The sequence below is a fragment of the Perna viridis genome, chromosome 14, assembly GCF_037379345.1.
Source record: "Perna viridis isolate PV_CMFRI_1.1 ecotype Kerala chromosome 14, ASM3737934v1, whole genome shotgun sequence".
Lineage (NCBI taxonomy): Eukaryota > Metazoa > Mollusca > Bivalvia > Mytilida > Mytilidae > Perna > Perna viridis.
This window is the reverse complement of record NC_142458.1, coordinates 28,566,357-28,589,950: the sequence shown is the minus strand read 5'-3', so window position 1 is coordinate 28,589,950 and position 23,594 is coordinate 28,566,357. Positions and strand designations below refer to the sequence as shown.

General features: G+C 32.9%; 1 protein-coding gene across 6 annotated transcripts in view; it reads left to right on the top strand.

Moving 5' to 3' along the window:
- The window catches only part of LOC148598895 (von Willebrand factor D and EGF domain-containing protein-like), a 30,919-nt gene extending 8,485 nt beyond the window's left edge, over positions 1-22,434 (top strand). For 2 of the 6 annotated variants that reach the window (XM_088561732.1, XM_088561733.1), the window contains 17 exons: positions 409-471; positions 967-1,238; positions 2,102-2,188; positions 3,800-3,906; positions 5,804-6,125; positions 10,834-10,919; positions 11,698-11,779; positions 12,459-12,662; positions 12,983-13,197; positions 13,667-13,991; positions 14,560-14,715; positions 15,865-16,135; positions 16,517-16,704; positions 19,224-19,487; positions 19,868-19,904; positions 20,235-20,352; positions 20,763-22,434. In XM_088561732.1, coding sequence (XP_088417858.1) covers positions 409-471; positions 967-1,238; positions 2,102-2,188; positions 3,800-3,906; positions 5,804-6,125; positions 10,834-10,919; positions 11,698-11,779; positions 12,459-12,662; positions 12,983-13,197; positions 13,667-13,991; positions 14,560-14,715; positions 15,865-16,135; positions 16,517-16,704; positions 19,224-19,487; positions 19,868-19,904; positions 20,235-20,352; positions 20,763-20,889 — 2,924 coding nt within the window. In that variant the 3' untranslated portion in view covers positions 20,890-22,434. Of the gene's footprint in view, positions 1-408; positions 472-966; positions 1,239-2,101; positions 2,189-3,799; positions 3,907-5,803; positions 6,126-10,833; positions 10,920-11,697; positions 11,780-12,458; positions 12,663-12,982; positions 13,198-13,666; positions 13,992-14,559; positions 14,716-15,864; positions 16,136-16,516; positions 16,705-17,362; positions 19,204-19,223; positions 19,488-19,867; positions 19,961-20,234; positions 20,353-20,762 lie in introns of those variants that run through there. The other 4 variants (XR_015918636.1, XM_088561734.1, XM_088561735.1 and 1 more) reach the window with 4 other exon arrangements.
- Positions 22,435-23,594: the final 1,160 nt, after the last annotated feature.

Here is a 23,594-nt window from a genome sequence, read left to right as displayed (position 1 = left end):
TGATATTTAAAAATGACCGGTCTAAAAATGCATGTCTACATGTAAAATACACCTGTTATCAACCAATCAAAAACCAGAAGTCTTATGTAAGGTGTAATTAACTTGTCGATATACGGTCAATGCGTTTTGACTGCTCAAATAAAGCAATTGCAGTATACCAAGTGTGCTAAGATGTTTAAGTGTAACAGGGCCATAAACCGTGGACAAAGTCTAAGTAACATCAGTTTTTGATATTGTTCCTTGAATATTTTACAAAAATAGGTCGTTTTATTGTTTATTGTTTGTTTTGTTTTTGTTTTTATTTTTTGATTGTTTTGAATTTAAGTTTGTTCTATTGTTATAAATTTGTAATTGGTTGTTTAAACAGATTAAAAATTAAGTCTTTTTGTACATTTGTTTTGTTTTTAGGTAAAGAGTTACCTTGTCCTAAAGGGAAATCTTCTGATACGGGGTTTACTCCTGGATGCGCAAGTAGGAAACACTTAGAGTAGCTTTACTTTAAAAAAAAAACACATTGGATTTGATATCACAATGGTATCTTGAGAATATATATGGCTATTGGTTTAAAATAGTAATCAAGGGAACCACAATTCAAGCGGAAATCAAAATAAAACAGTCCAGGGACAAAGTCTAGACAGCAAAATAGACACACACAACAAAGAACAAAATAAAACCAAAATAATACTTACTGAGCAACAAAAGTTAATGAGTAACTCGGACTTATAAAAAACGGAAGCATGGACCAGGTGGACCAGTAGGATAAGCGTCCTCTGCTTTTGTTGCAAAAACACTTGTTGACTACAAAACCCCTCCCTCCAAAAAGCAATATTGAACTTTTTAAAAGTTCAGTCGAGGATGTAATATTCGAATTTGCAATGCGTATATACGCATGTATGAAGAAAACCTGATGGCGGTTGTAGGTCTGCAAAATAGGTGGAATCTTTTTTTTGGTGTTTTGTATTTCAGGTTCACCGGAAGTAAATGTAACCGCAGATATATCAGTTGACATTCACGAAGATGTAATCAATAATGCAGGGGCATCCACTAAATTACATTACACCCCCAAATTTATATGTTCTGTATTAAATCCAAGCGAAAACTACACCTACGATGTCAGGTTCTTTATTAACGATATCGAGATAAGGGCAGCTGCAAAAAAAGACGTAACATTCGAGAATTTACATTCAGTGCCTTTGTACCAAGGACATTGGGAGAAATCGCACAAACCAAATATGTTTGTAAGTTACTTACTCTTCCTTGTATTTTTCATTTTCTACTACAAAACATATAACTGGCCCAAAGGATACAATACATAAAATGTATCACATCGTTGAATTGTTCTTTGTTATACTCTTCGCTTTGAAAGCGGAATGTACATATATATAGTGATGTCCATCATTTAGTCAAGTTTCCCTTATCTAGCCAGCTTAACATGTTTAGATGTGCGCCATATCGTGTAATTTTATATAAGACAATAGGGACACCACCTTCCCGCTTGAGGACTGTCTTTTTTTCAATCATTTGATTATTGGTATGGATACATTGATATTTGTCATATCTAAAAATCAAGCCCAGGGAATTGACAGTTTCGTGGACAGACTCGATCATTTGTAAGTGTTTTATTTCTAACCTGGTTTGATATTTAATTAATATCTTAACAAATCCCATTGTAAACAAAGTTTGGGGGAATAAGAACCCCCGTCTCTTTATTCACCCATCAGTTCGTCTGACCACATTTTATTGTAATGCCTCCTTAAGTACTCAAGGGGTTTTGGTGCAATTCATGTCATGAGAAGGTTTGGCATCTAATGTAAATCAGCATGTCAGAATATCAACTTGGTCAATGGACTGCAAAAGCAGTTAATCTTACCGTTTCACACGATAAAATGTGACACCTGTATGTTAAAAATGCTTTGAGAAAAAAAAAAAAAACAATAAAAAAAAACAGCACATAAATGGATAAACAATTGCATGAAAATTAACAGTTGCGTAAAAAAAATGCTTGAAGTTACACGTAAAAATGAATTGACATAAATCATCATTGAATTATTCTACAATAAACAACTAAGGGGAGATACATACAATATGTTTCCATAATCAGGTACGGTGCTCAATTCAAGTAAGGATGGTAGGATTTGATTCCCCGGGACCAAAGTCGTTTTCTAAACCATTCTTTGCAGGCATCAAAGTAAGTCATTTAATTATATTTTGGATTTACACCAAATAATATTTTATTTTTTAAGCCGCATGTGGGATGACTATATATTGCACAACACTTATGTTCAACAATCTTATTAAATCTTCTGATACCATGTAGACAGTACATCGGCGGAAAGAACCTCATAACTTCTTAGTGATACATGAGTGCAATCGTTTCAGCGTTGTTTCGCCCCCTGTTTCGTTTCGTCCCCCCTTGTATATTATGCAGAAATGTATTGTGCAGTGCCCCTGCACACCATTTGCACTATGCAATATCATTTTTTGAATGACGTATTATCGTTAAACAATCTCGGGGATTTGATACATCGCATCTACCCCAAATAACTTGAGATAAAGGATACTACAGACACTGTGATGTCAGCCTCGTATCTTGCTCTACACTTAGAGATCGATGGTAAAGGAAAACTTTACGACAAAGGTGATGACTTTTCATTCAGAATTGACAACTTTCCTTTCATCAGTGGTAACATCCCCTCAGCACCTGCGTATGGAGTTTTCATGTTATCTTTCATACGTTATGCCAGAACTTGCCGTAATTACGCAGACTTTTTGTATTGTGCTAGACTTCTTACAATTAAGCTTCTGGAACAGGGTTATGTTGCTACAAGATTAAAGTCATCACTACAAACGTTTTATGGTCGCCAGCATGAACTCGTGGATCATTACGTTGTATCCATCTGCACAATGAAAATTGATTTGTTCAACGTGTCATAGTTTTCCTTTCCTCTTTCTTCTACCCCGGACTTGAACTTTTATGACCAACTCGGTGGGTTTTCTAGAAAAGCAGAGGACGCTTACCCTACCGAGTTGCTCATTTACTTTTGTTACTTTGTATGTATTATTTTAGTTGCTTTATGTTCTTTGTCGTGTTATTCTGTTTTCCATGTCTGGTCTTTGTCCCTGGATTACATTTTGTTGATTTCCGCTAGAATCTTGGTTCCCTTGATTACTCTTTCAATTGTACTGAAATTTTTTTCCAAAACAAAAGGTTAAATATAGGGCAAACAAAATGCATTGATTTTTAATGAAAAAATATACAAATAATACAGACCCGAATCTTTGAAACTTAAAATAGATTATTTTTGGTTTGACATCTATAATATAGCCAAGTAAAGAGAGACACAGACAAACAAGACAAAAATATTAAAACCTGTTCCTGTTTTATTTTTGATGGCTCGAGACAAATGGGAATCACGTACAAGGACTTAGAAAAAAGAGTGTTTGTGGGGGGGGGTGGGGGTGGTGCAGATGTTCACCTAAACAAAATGCTGAAAGAAATATTTGCATCAGTATGTGTGAGAGGCTAACCATTTATCGCCAAAACAACCTTCAAAAACTACGATAAAAACCATATTTGCCCCCTATTTTACGTACAAAATAAGATTGAAGCAAATTAATACAAAAATGCGATATTTTCTATTACATGTAGTACTACATGGATGGTTAATTTAGTTAAATTACATTGTATGATACTGGCGTAAAATAGTTTCTTCCTTTCGTCAATTCGAAAAATTGTTTTGCCTGATGTTGCAGTTTTGGTCAAATATCTTTTGTTGCTATATAATATCCATATTTGTAGATACCCGATGTTGTTAAAGGTTTCCAGGTAGACGAAGGACAGAGCTTACAAATCCCCGTTGAGGTGACACTTCCTATTGGATGCATAGTTATACAAAGTGACAATCCGTAAGTTAACCTAAAAGTTATTATCTTTAAAATCAATAATATCGCGATAAAACAGCATTAATAATACATGTATTCACTAATTGAATACTGATTCAAGATGGTGTTGTACATTATCAAATATTTTAATTTCATGGGGCTATTTTTAAACATGGGAATTTCCATTATACTGTTTCACCTTTTCCGATTATTTCCGGTTTATTATAAATATCCTTTTTGTACCTAACTGATTGCACGTGCTTAGGTTAGAGGTCAGAGGTTGTCCTCACTAAAACATGACTGTTTCCACTTAACAATACCACACGTTAATTTGCTGGCATCCCAGGTTATTTTTTTTAAGTTTTCAGCTCAACATAGAATATTTATAACTATTCTAAAATCTCTGTTTGCCATATTATTAAATCCCTTTAAGAAATATAGAAAATGCACATGAAACCAATCAATCAATATTGATTAATCGTCTGTCATTTGCAAAGCTTCCCAAACAACAATTACATTACCATAACACGTTTTTATGACACAGAAAAAAACTATGGTAAGCTTGATTAACAAAAAAGAACATGTTATAAGGATTCGACAAATTAAATCATCTAACATTTCTTCCCTCCTCTAAAAAAAATGTTTTAGAAAAAAAAATCAATGAAAATGAACAGATATTCAATATTTAACAATAGAAATAGTAATAAAGGGAACCAAGGTTATAGCGTAATGAAAAGTGTGCAATCGTTATCCAGGGATGAATACCAGGCATGGAAGACAGACAAACAAAATAAAGAACATAAAGTAAATGAATCATACACACAAAGCAACAAAAGCAAATGAGCAACTCGGACTCCACTACAAACTGGGAGCATGGATTAGGAACACCGGTAGGGTAAGCGTCCCCTGCTTTTCCAGAAAAACCCACCGAGTTGAAAAGATCATAACAGACAAAATTACGCTAATTTGGGATATTTAATTAGGTAGAGATATCTCAAAATTGTAAAAAAGCAATATGACCCTGATGTTTCAAATCTTCCATCATGCACAGTTTTTTAACAATATTTCTATTTTTAACAAATATTTCCAACATTACAAGTGTTTAAATTCCCACACATACATACGTCTCTTTTATACAATATATTCTATATAGTCATTTTTGTCATCAGTACAGAAATTATATGGTCGTCATCATGAACTCGTGGATCGTTATGGTATATCCATCTGCACCATGAAAACGGATTAATTCTATGGGTCATAGTTTCCGTTTTCTCGTTTGTCTTCCCCGAACTTGACTTTTAATGATCGTTGGGTGTTTCTAGAAAAAGCTGAGGACGCTTACTCTATCAGTGCAACTGGTCCATGCTGCCAGTTTCAAATGGAGTCTGAGTTGCTCATTTGCTTTTGTTACTTTGTATGTATGATTTTAATTACTTCTTTGTTATGTATGTCTGTTTTCCATGTCTGGTCTTTGGCCCTGGATTACATTCTTTTGAATTCCGCTATAACTTTGATTCCCTTGATTACCCTTGGCAAATACTATATTTTCATCAATAGATCAAAGACAAGCATATTTCTATTTATTTAGTTGAACGGTATTTCTATCCCATATGGCTCCCTATTTTTAAATCTCAGCACCGGAACGACAACAAAGGCGGGAAGTTGACGTCTTATTTTCACTCACAGTTTTTGTAATTAACTAATGACAAAAATATGAAATAATATGCAAAAGTGGAGAGTAAAATATCTGAATTTTATTTCTATAAATAACACAAGCGTCGTCTCGCCAGATCGGTAACTCGATCAGACGAATGACATTTTGACCACTGACATTGGGTAAACCCAGTATACTATTTCGCATAATAAATTCCATGTCACAATGTCTTTGTCGAGAATAGCAAACACATTTTATAAATTTCAGCCAAAGAACTAATTACATAAAAGAACATGTCTGCTTCGTTCATCTTTTCAATGCTGTTCCTAAATATCAGAAAGATACAGAAAGATGTAATGATGGCATAATGGAAGATGATATCAAGTTTGTCACTCAGCAGTGTGGTGTAAAGATCAGTCATAGTAAATGGAACAAGCGCCATCATATAACGGTCAAAGGTGAAGCAGATAACAAAGTCAACATCCGCGACCGACTCGCTCATCTCAGATTGTGGAGTGATCCTCAACATAAGCCTGTTGATGTGAATGTCCTTGATATTTGGGACAGCGTTTATCTACCGGATGTTAAGGTACCTGCTGAACAGTTTTTTTTTTATTGGATTTTATTATTTATGGCACTGGCACTTTGGACACACAAGCAAATATTACTCACGTGAATCACGCTTCATGTGAATTTAATGTGTGAAATGTTTAATTATTTTCACTTGAAGACTCAATTCACAAGAACTTCACATTTTCTCAATTAAATAGAATAATATATAATTCATGTCAAAATCATATATATAGTGATTGAGTTATCACGTGAAAAAAAATTATCTGTACGTGTTAAGAACAATTCCCTGTAAGGCCAAACTTTTTACATAGGGGGTCAGACTTGCATAGTCTCAGAATTGGATGATTCTTGTAGACATTGACTATTACCACTATATAGCAACTTTGAAGACTTCGTATGAACAAACAATCATGACGGTTGCCATGGTCACCGACCTTGGTGATTTTGGGCCAAAATGCAGGAAAAAAGACAATATTTTTTTGCCATTTTCTATCATTTGTTATGAATTATACATTAACGATATAACAGTCAGATTACAAACATGATTAAAGCAATATTTTATCATCACAAATTGATATATAGAAATAAATTTTAACATTTCATATGTTTATACCATGACGGTAACGTAACACCCCTTTTCACATTTTCAAAAAAGTCCTCTTTTTTAGTGTTTTTTTTTACATTTAAAGCTAAAGATGCACCAATATAGAAACAATAAAAAATTTAAAAGTTTAAAAAAAAAACTTAATCATCATCATAACCAAAATCAATAAAAATTCAGTGGGGTGAAAAGTTTTTTTTATTCTTACCGAACCCCAAAGAAACCGTTATTTTCAAAAAATTGTCATAAATAAGGATCACCTTTGTCAATAGTTTTCACATCTGATTGATCAAGGGGTTCTTAAATAAAAAAAAATATGACGAGAAAAACTGTCAATAAGAAATGTAAAGTATAAACAAAAAAAATAAGTTCAAATGTCAAAGGTCAAGGTCATATTCAAGGTTTCAAATATCGATAAAATGATATTTTTCCCTAAATAGTAAGCTTTATGAATAGGTATTGAATTTTAATGGTACCTTTATGTGTGCCAATCAGATTTAAGGTTTCTAGATCATGCTTGAAATGATGACTCGCACAATTTAAAGTCAACTGTAAAGGTCAAAGTAAAACTTTTGACCAAACTTTACGACAAACGTGATGACTTTTCAATTCAAAATTGTCAACTTTTCTTTCATCTGTGGCAACATCCCTGCAGCACCTGCGTATGGAGTGTTCATATCACAACGAATAAGTTATGCCAGAGCTTGCCGAAACTACACAGACTTTTTGTATCGCGCTAGTACTCTAACAGATAGGCTTCTGGAACAGGGTTATGTTTCTACAAGATTGAAACCATCACTACAGACGTTTTATGGGCATCATGAACTCGTAGATCGTTATGGTGTATCCATCTGCACCATGAAAACTGATTTATTCAACGGGTCATAGTTTTCCTTTCCTCGTTTGTCTACCCCGGACTTGACTTTTTATGAGCAACTCGGCGGGTGTTTCTAGAAAAGCAGAGGACGCTTATTCTACCGGTGCACCTGGTTCATGCTCCCAGTTTTTAGTGGGGTCCGAGTTGCTCTTTTGCTTTTGATACTTTGTATATATGATTTTAGTTACTTTATATTCTTTGTTGTGTATGACTGTTTTCCATGATTGGTCGTTCGCCCTGGATTGCATTCTTTTGATTACCGCTATAACATTGGTTCCCTTGATTATTCTACAACATAGTAACAAAGAAGAAATGATGATTTGTAAACCACTTGCATACAGGTCAAACGTCATAATTTTGAATATATTCCTTTTACTGCTTCTCAAAAAAACAACTTTCTTGCACTTTCTCTTTGATAAATTCTTGATAAGATTGAGAAGGTTCTAATTGTCAGTCTCCATTTTCCTGCTTTATTGTTGGCATCTTTCAAAACAAGAGCTGTTTTGTCGATAGATTAGAGAGGTAACTTCATTTAAATGATAGATTAGAGAGGTAAATTCATTCAAATGATGGATTTGAACTGTTCTAACATTTCATCCTCTCCTGGACAAATGGCTTCACGCACATCAGCCATGAATTGCAAGGATTTTGTAGCACATCTTTTAGGATGAGTCTGAATACATCGGAGGTGGCTAGAACTCAGGCTATCAATTCTCTCTGATACGACTGATCCTTGACGACCAATAAAAGTATGTATCCGTACTTGCTGTTGAGTAGACTTGAATAAAATGGCTACTTATACCCTTTAATTAAAAAAATGAAAGGATGATCTCTGCACAGGCCATCAAAACTAATAGGATGTTTCTGCTTAAATTTCACATATCTATTTAGAACAATTTTAAGATATTTCAGTGTAAGTTGTGTTATATTATACAATGTATTTGTGAGGAAGAGAAGCGGATACTGTGCCCCTGGTATTCCCTGTACAGTCCCAGACACAATTATTGTTCATTATATTGGTTGATGTATACACAGATTACTGATGTACCTCTCAATGTTGATCAAGCACGTTTTTTTTTCTAATCATTGTTGTTTCAAGACCTTATGATTGATTGTCCTAAAATTGGTTGTAGTAATTAACAAAACTGGTGTGCTACTCAAGATCATATTGGTTTACTCTTTTAGAAATGTCAATTCCCATGTAACCAACATAATACATGTATTCCCACTTAGCCAACATATGTAAATGAACTAATTAAACTGTAATATACATATTCAACATTTTTATATGTTTCAATACTATTGTAAGTAAGGTCATAATGCCAAAGAAAACAAACAATATTTTATTTAAAGTAAAATAATAGATATATATGCACATTATAAATGTACACTGGTGTCAACACAAGTTTTAATTTCTCCACTCGTGACAGTGGTGAATAAAGAAGTGGAGTCACAGTGTCTCCACGTGCACCCAACCCAGTATATATTCTATTCTTTGCCTCTATACCAAAATATATTACATGATTCCTGAAGTTTTATTACATTTTGTTACATTCAGAAAACATATAACAAGAAAATTTAAAGATAGTGTCCTGCGCAAATGAATTTAAATGAATAACCCGTAAGTTCAATTATTTCCCTTTGGAGTTCTACTACACTTACTATATTCCTTCATGCACATCTACATATGATACAGAACTTTACTATAAAGTTTCATCAGTTTAGGAGTAGTTTCACTTACGAAGATAAATATGTAAAACCTTGAATTGGATTATCTCCTATTGATGTCAGCTGACAAAAACTATGTTCTTCATACATATCTACATATGATATCCAACCTTTCTAGAGTTTTTTTTTATCAAAATCCTTCGAGTGATTTAGGAGGCCCGAAAAGATGTGCTTGCCAGAAGTATGAACAAAAGGACAAGTAGACAGACAGATGAAGTGATCCCTTTATACCCCCAAACTGTAGCAGCTTTATTTAGTTTTTACTTTGGTGGAGACATGGAGATGTCACAGTGGAGGAAAATAGTAACACACAGATATGTTCACAAAATTAAAACTTCATCTCATTTTTGCCAAATTTAAGTCTTTTCCAAAGTCACATATGAAAAACAAAATTGTTGAAGGTCGTCAGACTACATTGTTTTGTTATGGAAAGAGGTGAAAAGTGAAAAGGAAGATAACTCCTATGCAATGTAGAAGATTATAGGAAAGATATAGTTTTATAATATCTACTCTTCACGAAATAAGTTTGGTGCATTTTGTGGAATATGAAAAACACCAAGAAAGGTTCAAAAGTTGACTTAGTTGACCCCGATTAATGGGCTATTAAGCAAAAAAATTTGTATGTTTGGTAAGAATATTTGTTGAAAATGCAAATTAGGGTCACTTTTACGAAATGATTAAAGATGTAGGACCATTAAGTCATGTTCTTATTAATTAATCACATTTTATTTACCAATACCTCTAAAATGGCAGTCAAATGAAATTCCCAAAAATAAAGCACTATTTCCATGGCAACCATAATATTTACATAAGATCATTGCTTGTTTTTTAAGTTTATGTGACATATGTAGCATGTTTACAAAATATCGTCAAAATCTATTACTATGCATGTCCGAACCGGTTTTATCCTTAGGTAGAATCAGTTTTAAAGCTCAGCGAAATCACTTAAAATAGTGCAGAAATGGTGGATAATCCTAGAAAAAAAATAGAAATCCAATAGACAAAATAATAATGATGGTCTTAAATCATTCTGAGTGCAAAGACAATTTCACTATTATATAAAATGTTCGTTTTGTGTCTATAAATTATTTTATAGCCATTAGACACAACTGTATAATACAATGACAGAATGAATGAGGTAAAAAAAAATCGCCGACAGTGACGTCATGGTAGATCTTATTTCAGTCTGACGTACACCACATTCATGAAGTGGTCGATGTGCTTCAAATAACACATTGGACAAATCGCTCGATAGATAATTTGGTCCATGTCTTCTAGGAACGAGGTACATTTTTTGTACATGTAGTCACCCAACTTGTGATGACTTACTCCTATAATGTAGAATTTTTGTAAGAGGTTGGAATTAAATTCCTCCATACCCCAACCAAGTCAGAAAATAGCGGTAGTGACACATACATCGTTACGGCATCTAAAACTTACAACTTCATTCCCAAACAGGTTATAGATGCCTCATTTAGGATTGAGATCAAGTAACCATAATATGTAGTTTATTTTTAGATTTTGGTTAAAGACAAGGAAAAACATACCTTAGGAAAAGAATGTTACTCACACAATGACCCTCATATGAGAACATTCGACCAAAAGTACGTTCTTGCATTTAAACTCCCTTTGATACCAGTATTCATCTGTTTGTTTGTGTTGTCAGCTGATAGTTTAGGGATGATAAAGGTAGATCATACCTTTTTTTTTCTTGTCCATGGATTTTACTGTTTGTTTTTTTTTCATGGATAATGTTGGGTGAACATAATTTAGCATATTATCTAACAAAAAATGTCACCACAGTTGATTTCGAGATAATTATACGAAAATGTTGGAGACCTTTACGAAGTTTGAAATGTAGATTACGGAAGGAATTTTGATTATTACCAACACAATATAAATACAACTAGTTTTATCTTAAAAATGGGTATCATACTTAATGTGTATCTGATATTTTTTCATATTCTTGCAAACTGTTTTTTTATGCTTTTTTTTTTTTTTTTTTTTTTTTTTTTTAAAGAAAAATCCTATAACTCCTTCTCTTAAACAATTTCCCGCCAATTATTTCCTCCATGAGACAATCGTTTAGATAAAATGTTTATAGTTTAAATATATCTAATTTCAAGCAAATCATATTACTTCATGATTATTCAACACCATATATCGCTCATTGAACTTTAGTTAAACATTCAATTACAGTGTGGCTGTTAAACCAATAGTTTTATAAATGAGGGTTAATTTATCTTCAAATCTGATCAACAACAAAAAGTTCAAGTGTAAAGTTATATTGCTTTCTTTCTGATTTGCAGAAAGATATTCTTATTCTATTTCGTATCTGGTTTTCTTTTTTTGTTGTTGTTTTAAGTTTGATATTTTTTACAGGACATGGGAATTACAAAATCGTTTTTCAGAGCCATCACCAGGAGAATATATAATGTACAAACACGAGAGATTGCCAGAACAGGTACATGTGTTTGTTTCAAAACACTTTAAATAATCTAGATTTTAGACTTGGAATTTTGACTCAGTCTAACTACATTTTTATATGTATGGATCTTACTGCTTGACCCCTTACAAGAGTCATGTCATCAGTTAAGACCAGCATTCCTTACATATGAACTGATAACTAGTCTATGCTTGGTACAGTTAACTATACAACTTCACAGGGACGGGAACAGCATTTGGTTGATTTTACGCAAGGGAAGAGGATATTAGAATCGAGTTCAAAGTCAGTACCACAAATAAATATTCCGGTTAATTTCAATAAAACGAGCATGTTGAAAGATACACATACGAATTAAAAAAAGACCCATGTTCAATACCATTTGACCCTTAACCCTCACAATATTAGTTTGACTCGCCCCGAAATCAGACGTTGCCTCTAATACAACATACATAGAAAATAAATAAAGTTGTATAATGGAATGATTGAAAAGTTTATTTATTTTATTTTGACTGTGATGTGCATGATTTGGAAAAAAATAGCTTTAACCGTGTATTTCCCTAATTTTATCCCAGGAATGTTCATGCGAAGATGAGTAAGGGATAGATAAAGGTATGAATAATGTTTTGCCCCAGAATATTGTTTTGCATTATTCATAACAGTTGTTGATGGCCTCGTAATGTTATTTACTATTTTTTAGATAAACGCATTTTTTCGGGCGTGCAACTCTGGTGGTAAAGCTCTATGTAATTGCGGTGTCGCCGTTCGAAGTGGGAACAGTTTATTTGTGGCCAATTTTTGCGAGACAAGGTATAAAGGACAGCGTAGAGTCAACCGTTATATAGCGTCTTGGCTGTGTGATGACCAAAATCTTAGTGTTGTGGAAAATGGAAACAGGTTCACGGTATGTAAAAATGGCAGCAATATGTCAGATGATTTTAGTGATTTAATATACTAATCTCGTTTAGTGGTGGCTCCAAAGGAGTTACGGCTTGAGAAACATATTCCCCTTTAAAACAATGATTTGATTTGCGCCTTTTTCCAAACAAAAAAATGTCCATTAATAGATTTCTTAATTTCTTAATCTATGAATCCGCACCTACTAGCAAAAAGAATATAGGGTAAGTGCAGTTGGAATGTATTTTAACATTCTTTAAAACTATTCAGAGTCAGTATAACAAGCTAAGCCTAGGATCCTCTGACAAAGTCAATTTATCTTTGAAGGTCATGCTACCAAGTGGTACACGTCTGGTATTCAGTCATGGTGCCGTCTATGACTTTTACGGTATACACAATATAGACATTTCTCCATCACTCTTAGACGTTGGTATGACAACTGGGCTATGTGGGAGATACAACGATAATGACGAAGATGATTTTATTGAGAGGGGGACTGGTATCATACAGCAAAATGCATGGCATTTTGCAAAATCTTGGAAGTATGTGACAATAATAATTAATCTGCAGCCACACAAAAGATTGATTTTTAAATAGTTCAAATTGGTTAATTAAAGACATAATTAAAACAAAAACGATCAAAATCAAAATGCAGATAAAATATGTAAACATTAGAAAAGCATTGGATGAATGGATGATGGTCTATTAAAGAGTGGTGTTAGTACATTTGTTTTGTCTTAAGAAATATCAACACTATATTAAAAACTACTTAATGAGTTATTTAAAAATCTACACCGCGTAAAGTGAGGTTATTCCGAATAAGTTCCAAGCTGTTTCACTTACGATCAGTCCTTATGATTTATAATTCTTACGGTAAATCATTACTTTCCATCATGATAGACACAAACGTTTAATAGTTATGCATGTTAATTCTGAAGTTTCTTTCCAGTTAAGTGAATATATGAGGCACGTAAAATGTTTAATATATAAAATTACGTGTAACTTTTTTAGGGTCGACAATACTCCAGATTCCTTTTTCAACCCGTATGGCAAAATTCCAGAACTAAAGTATCACTTACAGGTATACTGTACCTGTACAGCTGAGGAAACAGCTACTGAACCTCCAAAATACACCTGTATTAATAGTAACGAAATGAAGAAATGTAGAACCCTGGAAATCAGTAAGTCCGTATTCAAGGCGTCATGTCTAGCGTCTAACTACAGGACCAAGCGTGATGTTGGTGACGAATCCGAGTCTCAGGCCGAAGATTTCGATAATAGACCTCCAATGTTCCCTACCATGGTCGAACCGGATGAGGACCATGTTGGAAGTGATGTGAGTCACAAGTTAATAAATACAACATTTAAAAAAAATAAAAAAATTGCCCTAAATTGCGAAAAATTGCTTTGGGTTTCTTTTCGCAATATGTGTATCTTGCAATATCATGTTTAAAATATACTGGAGCAGTTTAGCGAATAGAGTCGTCACATTCTGAGACAGTGTATATATATACAATGGTTTGTGAATGTATATGAAATTAGTAGGTATAATGCCCAAAAGGAAAATACATTAGTTTTTGTTACTTTGTATGTATGGTTTTAGTTACTTTTTTTAGTTAGTTTTTTATGTTCTTTGTTGTGTATGTCTGTTTTCCATGTCTGGTCTTTATCACTTGATTACTCTTATACATGTTTATCTGAAAATCTGAATATTCAGTAGTAAGGCATGACCACAAGTAAATGGACTACTACATACCCGTATCTAATACTTATCACTCGATCGAAAAGTTTTAGTGCTTGTGAGGCATTATAAATCTCTGTAATACGTTTTTACCTAATAAAAAAATAAACATGTATATAAAATATAACAATGTAGGCTCAAGGCATTTTTTGTTCAACTTCAGGAGCCACCCGAATGGGCAGATGGGTTATCAGAGGAAATTGCCAGGAATAGATGCCAGAATGCATTTAAACAATCACTGGCATTTTCTGCTTGTAAATTATTTGTTCCTGTTGTTAATGCTGATGCTTATGTTGACGAATGTGTAAAGGATATGAAGGTACAGTCTTAAAATGAACATAAGAATATGGGTTGGGAATATATACAGCTCCTTACATTACAATCGAGAAAAAACACCGAACTTATATGTGATTGATTGATTATGGTTTAACATCCTTTGAAAAAAAATCAAGAATTAAAGGGCAAGAATGATTGACGTCGGACAGACCCTGCTTTGTAATAGTCGGACACACTATGCCAGACTTTATTGTGCTAACTCGCAGAAGCAACAGCCCGCGACCTCCCTTATTCTCGAGGCCAGCAGGCTTCCCTGTACTTACCAATAAAACGACTAGATTTGCTGGAAATAAACGAAAATAATGTCAAATTTGGGGAAGTCTAAATTTTATAAGTTGTTTCAAAAATTACTTTGAATTATTTCTTATATTATTGATATTGTGATAAATATGATAATGAAGTGTTCATTGCTGCACCTAGGGAAATTGCCGTTCGGAAGATAAACATGGTAATGAAGTGTTCATTGCTGAACCGTGTAAAATTGTCTTTCGAGTGATAAACGTGATAATGAAGTGTTCATTGCTGCATCTAGGAAATTGTCGTTCGGATGATAAACATGATAATGAAGTGTTCTTTTCTGAACCTTGGGAAATTGTCATTCGTTATTTAACACCATTAACAACAGTTTTCACACAGTGTAAAGTATCTTGTATCTGTCAGAACCCGAAAACACTACTAAGTAAAAATGCTGACGTAATCTATTGAATGTTTATTTTATTGCAAAATGTTGTTTATGTCCAGTTGTTTCTATACCTTGTGTATGACCACTTTAGAGATTTAACATTATTTGTTCCATGGTACTGCATGTGAAATGTCATATGTATGTTGCTTTATATTCGATCTCCAATAAAACATTTTTACAACCCCTTTTTAAAACAGAAGTATACAGTGGTCGTTTTTTTTCGCAAGTTTTCCCTGCAATAACTACTTTTATAAAGGTTTTCCATATAATATATTAAATTTCAGACTGAAAAGACTCCAATTACTGTAGAAACATTTTTATAATTTCGTTCATGCATTTAAAAAAAATCATATACATACATGTATTGATATCTTTAGAATTGAAACAGGTGTATGATGAATCTTAGTTGAGACATACACTGCGTCATGATACAACATTTGTATTTACAAGATTATTGGTGATGATAGATTCCTGCGAGTAACGCTAGAAAATTACGCTACGGCCTGTCTTGGAAGTGCCAAAAAGATGGAAAATCTGACAAAACCAGCCAACAACAATGACACCAGCATCGACAATACACAAACAAATGGTACAGAGTCAAGCTCTACGGAGGAAGGAATACAACTTGTTCCTTCAATACCAAATGTAGCCTCTATATTAGAAATCATCGAGAAGTCCACGTGTCCTGCTAATTGTTCAGGAAATGGTATTTGTGAAAAGGGTGGGTATTTCTTTACATTGGCAGATGGTTAATTGTGTAAATAACACACGTGATAATGTCTGCTGAAGTTGGAGGTGAAGTAGGATTGTAGAGCTGATTACCACATTGTTTCTCAATTTGTAAAAAAATATACACATTTACATAAACGGAAATGTCTACTATATTATCAAAAGCATCTGTTTGCACAAATACTGCCTTACAGGTACGAACAGAACATACGTTACGGTTTGCGCAAATAATTTCTTGCTTCAAAAATTAATTTAAAAAAACACAGACAACGGACTTGGCAGATAATTCTTGACCAAAATTGAACAAAAGCACATAAAACAGTTTATTCGCATGTAATGACAGTCATGGTCACTAAATTGCTTTTTTGAATAGGTGTATGTAAGTGCCAGAAAGATTACTTCGGAGTTGACTGTTCCAAGGAAAACACTCGTGCTCCAATCATTCAGAAATCAGCATTTGAAGACGACTGTGATATATCGGAAAGACCATGTAAGAAATTTGTCATACCTGGATTGGACTTTTACCCGGAAAATTTAACGTGTAAATTTAGAGAGTTTGAGGTATGTGTAGATAAATGATTATTCAATTGACTTTTATAAACGAACGATTTCATTTGATGTCGTAGTGTACCAAGTATTAAAGCTATAGAATTGATATAAGTCTTGGTCCAGAGATGACAAACTTGAACCAGTATTATACAACCGTCATAAAATACAATAACCAATGATTTTAAAAAGTATTATCAGACTGAAGATTTTGTTCTTTTTCTTATGAGTTTTTCTTACCAAACCTGTTTTTTTACTTTGGTTTTAAAATTCAATTTGAAATTTCCAAAATTGAAAAAAGAAAGAAACTTTTTTTGTGTTTGGTTGTATTCACTGCATGTAAATGTAATATATAAACCAGATGAGTTTTAAATTAGATCTGTGAGTACGTTACCAAAACATCTCCTGTACAGCTGGCATTTTAAGGCCTTCACATCGCTTTGCGGACTTTTGATTAAAAATGTACGAGAGTTCTTAGTAGGTCAATGAGCGTCAATGCTACATCTATTTTCAAAGATTGAGATGTAACTAAAATAATGTCTACTTCACATGACATGCATATTTGGGTATCAGCAGATAAAGCCAAAAAAATATTTCCTTGTCTGCAGTGCTTAAAACGTCCATTGTTTATTATCGGATGTACGGCTGCGATCACTTCTAAGTATGATTGTAGAGCATATAGAACAAAAAGAATGACAGATCCTGACAGGGTCCGACAGAGGATGTCTTGGGTCTGGACACATTTTGTTTGCAGTGTAAAAACGGTAACCGATTAAATTTCAGAAAGCTCAAGATTGATCAAGAAATTTTCAGTGAAAGTACTTTTGAATTTTCATTAGGGACTCAAATCATTCTATAAAATTTAAAATTCACAATTTTAGCATTAAATGGTTTAATGCTACCGCATTAAATGGTTTAATGCTACCTATATATTCCGATCAATTCTATTTTCAATGCCATTTTCAAGCAGAAAATATGAGTGTGAGCTTCCAATTCACTTAATGGTCTAAAATGTAGAAATTGAGAAAATAAGTTTTACATTAATGACTGACACCCGTACTTCAGTACAAATTCTAAAAATTAGCATATTTCTGCAGAGAATAATCTACTAAAAACTGGAAGCATGAACCAGGTGAACCGGTAGGGATAGCGTCCTCTGCTTTTCTAGAAACACCCGCCGAGTTACTCATAAAAAGTATAGTTCGGGGTAGACGAAAAAGGAAAGGAAAATATGACACGTTGAACAAATCAGTTTTCATGATGCAAAAGGATACACCGTAACGATACACGAGTATATTATGACAACCATAAAACTGTTATGATGTCTGGAATATTGTAGCAACATAACCCTGTTCCAGAAGCTTTATTGTAAGAAATCTAGCGCGATACAGAACGTCTGCGTAGTTACGACAAGCTCTGACATAACGTACGATTTGTAATTTGAATACTCTATACGCAATTGCTGAAGGGATGTTGCCACAGATGAAAGGAAAGTGTTTTTGTGGGAGCACTTTTAAATTCCAAAATGGTATAGAATTAAAGAATGAAATGCTACCTTTTTATATATCCATCATGTGGATGACTGTCCACACATATATCAGTCAAAATTCTGTAAAAAGTCATATTCTATCAAAATGCATGAGTGTGAACACGTATAAATTCCATAATGGTATACAATAATTGTTTACAATGTAAAAAATGTAAATAAAAATATCATACTGGTAACTGTGGCACATATATTTCAATAAAAAAATATTAAAATGAAGTATTTCTGCAAGATGTATGAGTGCGATCACATTTGATTTCAAAAAGGGTCTTAAATTAATGTCTAAAATTATTTTATGAGGGTGAACGCTTTTAAGTTTTATAAATATCTAAAACAAAACATGAATTGTTTAAAAATATCAGTATGTACTTTTTATCATAGTTGTGACCTGACACATAAATTTCAAAAGTCAGGGTGCATTTTTTTTGGTACTGCATGGCGTATATGAAAGTCTTATCAAAAATAAAAAAGAACGACTTCAATCGTAGCGAAGCTACCTTCTTGACGTACGAATCGGCATTCGGGTGATATGCCTCTTTTTTGTGAATCAGGTATGCAATTCGGTCCGAGAAGTCTTTTCTAGCTAGTGACTGTCAGAATCTGTCAAGATCTGTCAGATCCCATCTAATCTACGTTATTTAAAAGTTGATTTATCATCTATGATTGGCTAGGTAATGCTATTCGGAATGACGTGAACAGAACAGTACTACCTAGAACAGTTTCTGATAGGAGAGTGTCAATACCCATGACAAATTATGAGCTTATCCAAAGCCCTTGCAGAATTTTATCGGAATACAATAAAACCAAATCCTTTGTTTTTCATCCCTTTATAGTACTATTTCCCGTGCCCAATTGAAATCTTGAGTCCAAACATTATATATTGTTCTTTAAAAATGTAATATATAAATAACCAGACAATCACAGGTGGATGCTTATTGAAAAGGAAGACAATAGAACATTTAGACTTACATTTTAATATTTTTTTCAGATATTTAGAAATGAAACAAACTCCTATGTGGAACAAGCTGAGGCGGCATTTACACATCCCGGAATTTATTCAAGTTTGTTTCTTATGATGTGCAAAATTCCAGAGGAGCGACGAAAGAGATCCGTCGAAGGTCCTCGAGTTGCTTCGGGATATTACATAAGCGTATCAAACGATGGTGTTAATTTTACAGAAGAGGTGATGGTCCTAGCCTTTGATCGGCGCTGTTATGACTGTAACGTGACTGCATTACGGTGTTCAAAAGAGGTAAATGCAAATAGAACTAATCTTATTCATTTTGATTTTTATAAATTTAGGCGTGGAATAAAATTGAAATTTGAATATTACACAAAGTATGTGTTCATACATACATATATACTTTGTTTTGTTATATTACTTTTGATTTTGATTTTGAAGAATTGTCTTTGTTCAGTTACCGTGGATCTTATTATTTTTGTAGTCGCGGGGCCTTTCAAAGCTTCCTTAAAGGTGTGTTTACACTTGTCGAAGACCTTTTAATATTCTCTAGATCTCAAAGTATTTACCATTTTGTATAAAGGTTATACGCTGGTGCATTTGTTACATTTCACCGTATCTGTTTTCTATAAATACATACATTAACTTTGGCAAACATATTCTTTTTGTAGTTTAAGGAGGACTGCCCTTACTACATGCATACCGATGGTAAATGATTGCTTTGTGAAATCATATACTGGACCTACTTCAAGTACACTGAAAAAGTATTTCTCCGTTCATTTAAGTAGCATTCTGATTTCTAACATTGGAGCTCTTTAAAAACATATATTACAAAAAAAACTACAAATATCATTTAATCAAGACTTGGCCGATTGGAAATTTATAGAATGTTTGAAATTATGAATTATGGGTAATCGCTTTCGCATTGTAAACTTTCTTACTCAATATAAAACATGCCATTCAATTTCTTCTGTTGTAATTATATATGTTACTGTTTCTATGGAATTCTGACTTATAGACTTAACTATTTATATCTAGTTATTGACGATGACGACAATGGAGTGACTACATGGATCATAGTTGTTGTGGTACTTGCTGTGTTAGTCACCATTATGATAATAGTTTTCTGTGTGAGAAAATGGAGTCTGAAGCAGAGGTAAATTAAAAAAACCTACACATTTTGGTCAAATTGATCTTCTGTTTGTGGTCAGTCGGTCTACGGATAAAGATACCGTAACGAGGTACTACGGACTGATTTTGCCAAACAAGATCTCGGTACATGCAGCGTCCGTAAAAACAATATTTGTATTTGCATACTCTTCTTTTGAGAAGTCAGATATACATAGAGTATTAATATAGTACGAGAAACAGAAATATGACGAGAATGAAGATGGTTAATATGGTACCCATGGCATGTCATAGGGAAAATACAACATATGATATTGATATGTTGTAATGGTAGATGTCAACACATCATGGTTATATTGAGTGTAGTTAAACGTAGTTATTAAAAATATGTTTATATTACATTTAGAATATTATATAACTTTATCCTCTCTATTTAAGAAAATATTCAATTAAGGAAGACATTCCATTATCGACAAAAGAACCTGAGGTCACAGAACTGGAACGCATTACACTGCTTGAAAAGAAAACGAATGATGAAGAAAATGTTGAAGAACAAATCAAATGAGAAAAGAGTTGTTTTTTTTTTGTTAAATGAGGAAACAGTTTTTTGGTTGAGTTAAAGAATCTCAATCGAATGTTACAGTGTGGTAATCACGTTTAATACGTTAAATATTCTATTTGTAACGTTTACCGATACAATGCGCGTATTCAGTTTGTATTAACGGTGGTTTTGTAATTAGCTATAATTAACATTGTGGCATGCTTTTAGTTGGTGCTTGAGCTACAAAAAATATCTGAGTGCTGGATGAGGAAGATCATTTTATTCGAAAGAGTTTAAGAGAGATACAAAATTTACTACATCCCTTCTGCAGGGAAATGTCCCTTAATATCCACACATTGCTCAATTTTTCAATTTACCCTCCATCCCCTTTTCCTCATTTTTTTTTCATTTTACTCCATTTAAGAATTGGCAATAATACAAATTTTGTCTATTGAAAAATAACATAATTTTTCCATGTGCAAATTGTTTATTGCGCAAAGTGCAACAGACAAAATATGCACATGGAAAATTTATGTTATTTTTCAATGTACAAAATTTTTAATATTACCAATTCTCATAAATTAATTTCAAAATGTATTTTTATCTTTAAAGATGAGAAAGGTAGCTCTGAATTTAACTGAATTGGGGCCTGTCAATATTTTTCATTATCCATTGAAGTATAACAAAATTATTTTAACCAATCAGATCACAGTATTTATCTCAAATTAACTAATATTTGTATGAATTGATTTATGATAAATAAAAATCCGATTCCCATCACTAGGCTTCCACCTATTTGAACTTGCATAATGACCCATCTTCATTGTTCTATATCAAAATCACTCTTCCCTAAAATTTGAAACGACCATATTATCGCACAATAAAAAAAAGACACATTTCTTCGATTTTTCCAAGAGAAGTTTTAATTCATTAGCAGAATACAATGATTTCAAATTTCATACATTGTGGGACTATATATTTCTCTAAAAGTAGATAGTTTATTCGGAACAACCCTTAATTTAAATTTTCAGTCGTCTAAAAGTAGTTTTGTTAACAGTTTGTCATATCTGAAAATTTAGGTTTGATATTTTAAGAAAACCCATAGTGTAAAAACATAATTGTATGTTAATTTTATCATAGAAAGTTTGAACAAGTAAGTTCTATTCAAAGCATCCTCCTGAAATTTCTTAGTGCTTATTTTTTCTATTTTATTTATTTATTTTTTTTTGTGCAAATTTTAATCATCGTTATTTTTTGCAAAATATTTTTATTACTTGAATTAATTTGTATGACCATTATGTTATGTGCTATCATATTGTAGTTGCTGTAATGACATTGTAGGTTTTTTTTATCAAGTCATAGGTAAAATGAGAATTTGTATTTGTTGTTGCTATTTTCATAATCGATTGTCGTCTTTTTGTCTGTTTTCATATTTATTTCTGTTGTCATTATACGATAATCCTTTTTTTACGTGTGGCATTTTATTTTATTTTTTTAATTTTTTTATTATTATTTTTTTTTGCATGTAGCTAATTCAAATTTTAATAAAATCGATGTGTAAATCGTCAACTGCTTAAATGAATATATCCCTAAAACCCATACGGTTATTAACTCTGAACCTGAAATTGTCCATTTCCAAACCATTGATATAACATATAAAATGCACACTTGAATGCACTTTTTAATTTTTTGCAATATTATTGAGCTAAACTTCATTTGATAAAACCAGGAAGGAAATACACTACAAGTACATGTAAGTAGAGCCATCTTGCTTTACAATAAATAATTAAACGGAAGTTTTGAAAACAAACGAGATGACACGAAAACAGCACAACACTTAAAACTATAGGCATGGAAAACCAAACCGTACAAACACGTAGTACTGAACACAGTATACACATTTAACAGCACGAATATCACTTAAACCTGGGGTGCACTCCAGCGCTCCAAAAGGATGAGCTGATTATGTTTATCTATGCTACCCCACGTGTTGGTCGTTGAAGATCGTAACTTGAATACATTTAGTGGCATCTCTTTACTTTAGTCTGGCTGCAAACCAGACATAGGCTTACATTAAGTGATTCATACAAATAATTATCCCAAATAATTCTTATTAAGGAATAATCAAGGGAACCAATGTTATAGCAGTAATCATAAAAATGATTAATTGTTGGAGTTTAACACCCTATCACAACAGTTCAGCTAAATTTAAGGCGATGAACATGAAATTGATGATAAAAATTCTTTCAGCCTCACAGAAATTGTATTCAAAAACAAAGTGTATGAGGAAGTTGGCAACTGGAGTATTCAACACTTAAAATATGTTTATGTTCTTCTACAGAAAAAAGATATAGGACAAATTTCTCGCCAGAAAGTTTACACTAAATCCATTAAAAATATTTCACAGACGTAATGACATGAACATAGGAGAGGGCTTAACAAATGTACTTGGACAGTTTCATTGATTATCATTGATTATACAGGTATGATGAATCTCTCTCTGTCTAGTTTTTATATAGAATCATACTTCAATAATATAAATATATATATATATGGTAAACTTTATATTGGAACAGAACAGAGTGATAGCTTGACCGATTATTTTGAAACGGTTTATTGCGAAACAGGGATGACATTGATGGCATTGAAATAAAAGAATTGAATCACAAATTCAAGCGTATGATTAGTTTACAAATAAAATTTATCCAATTCAAAACATTGATATGCAC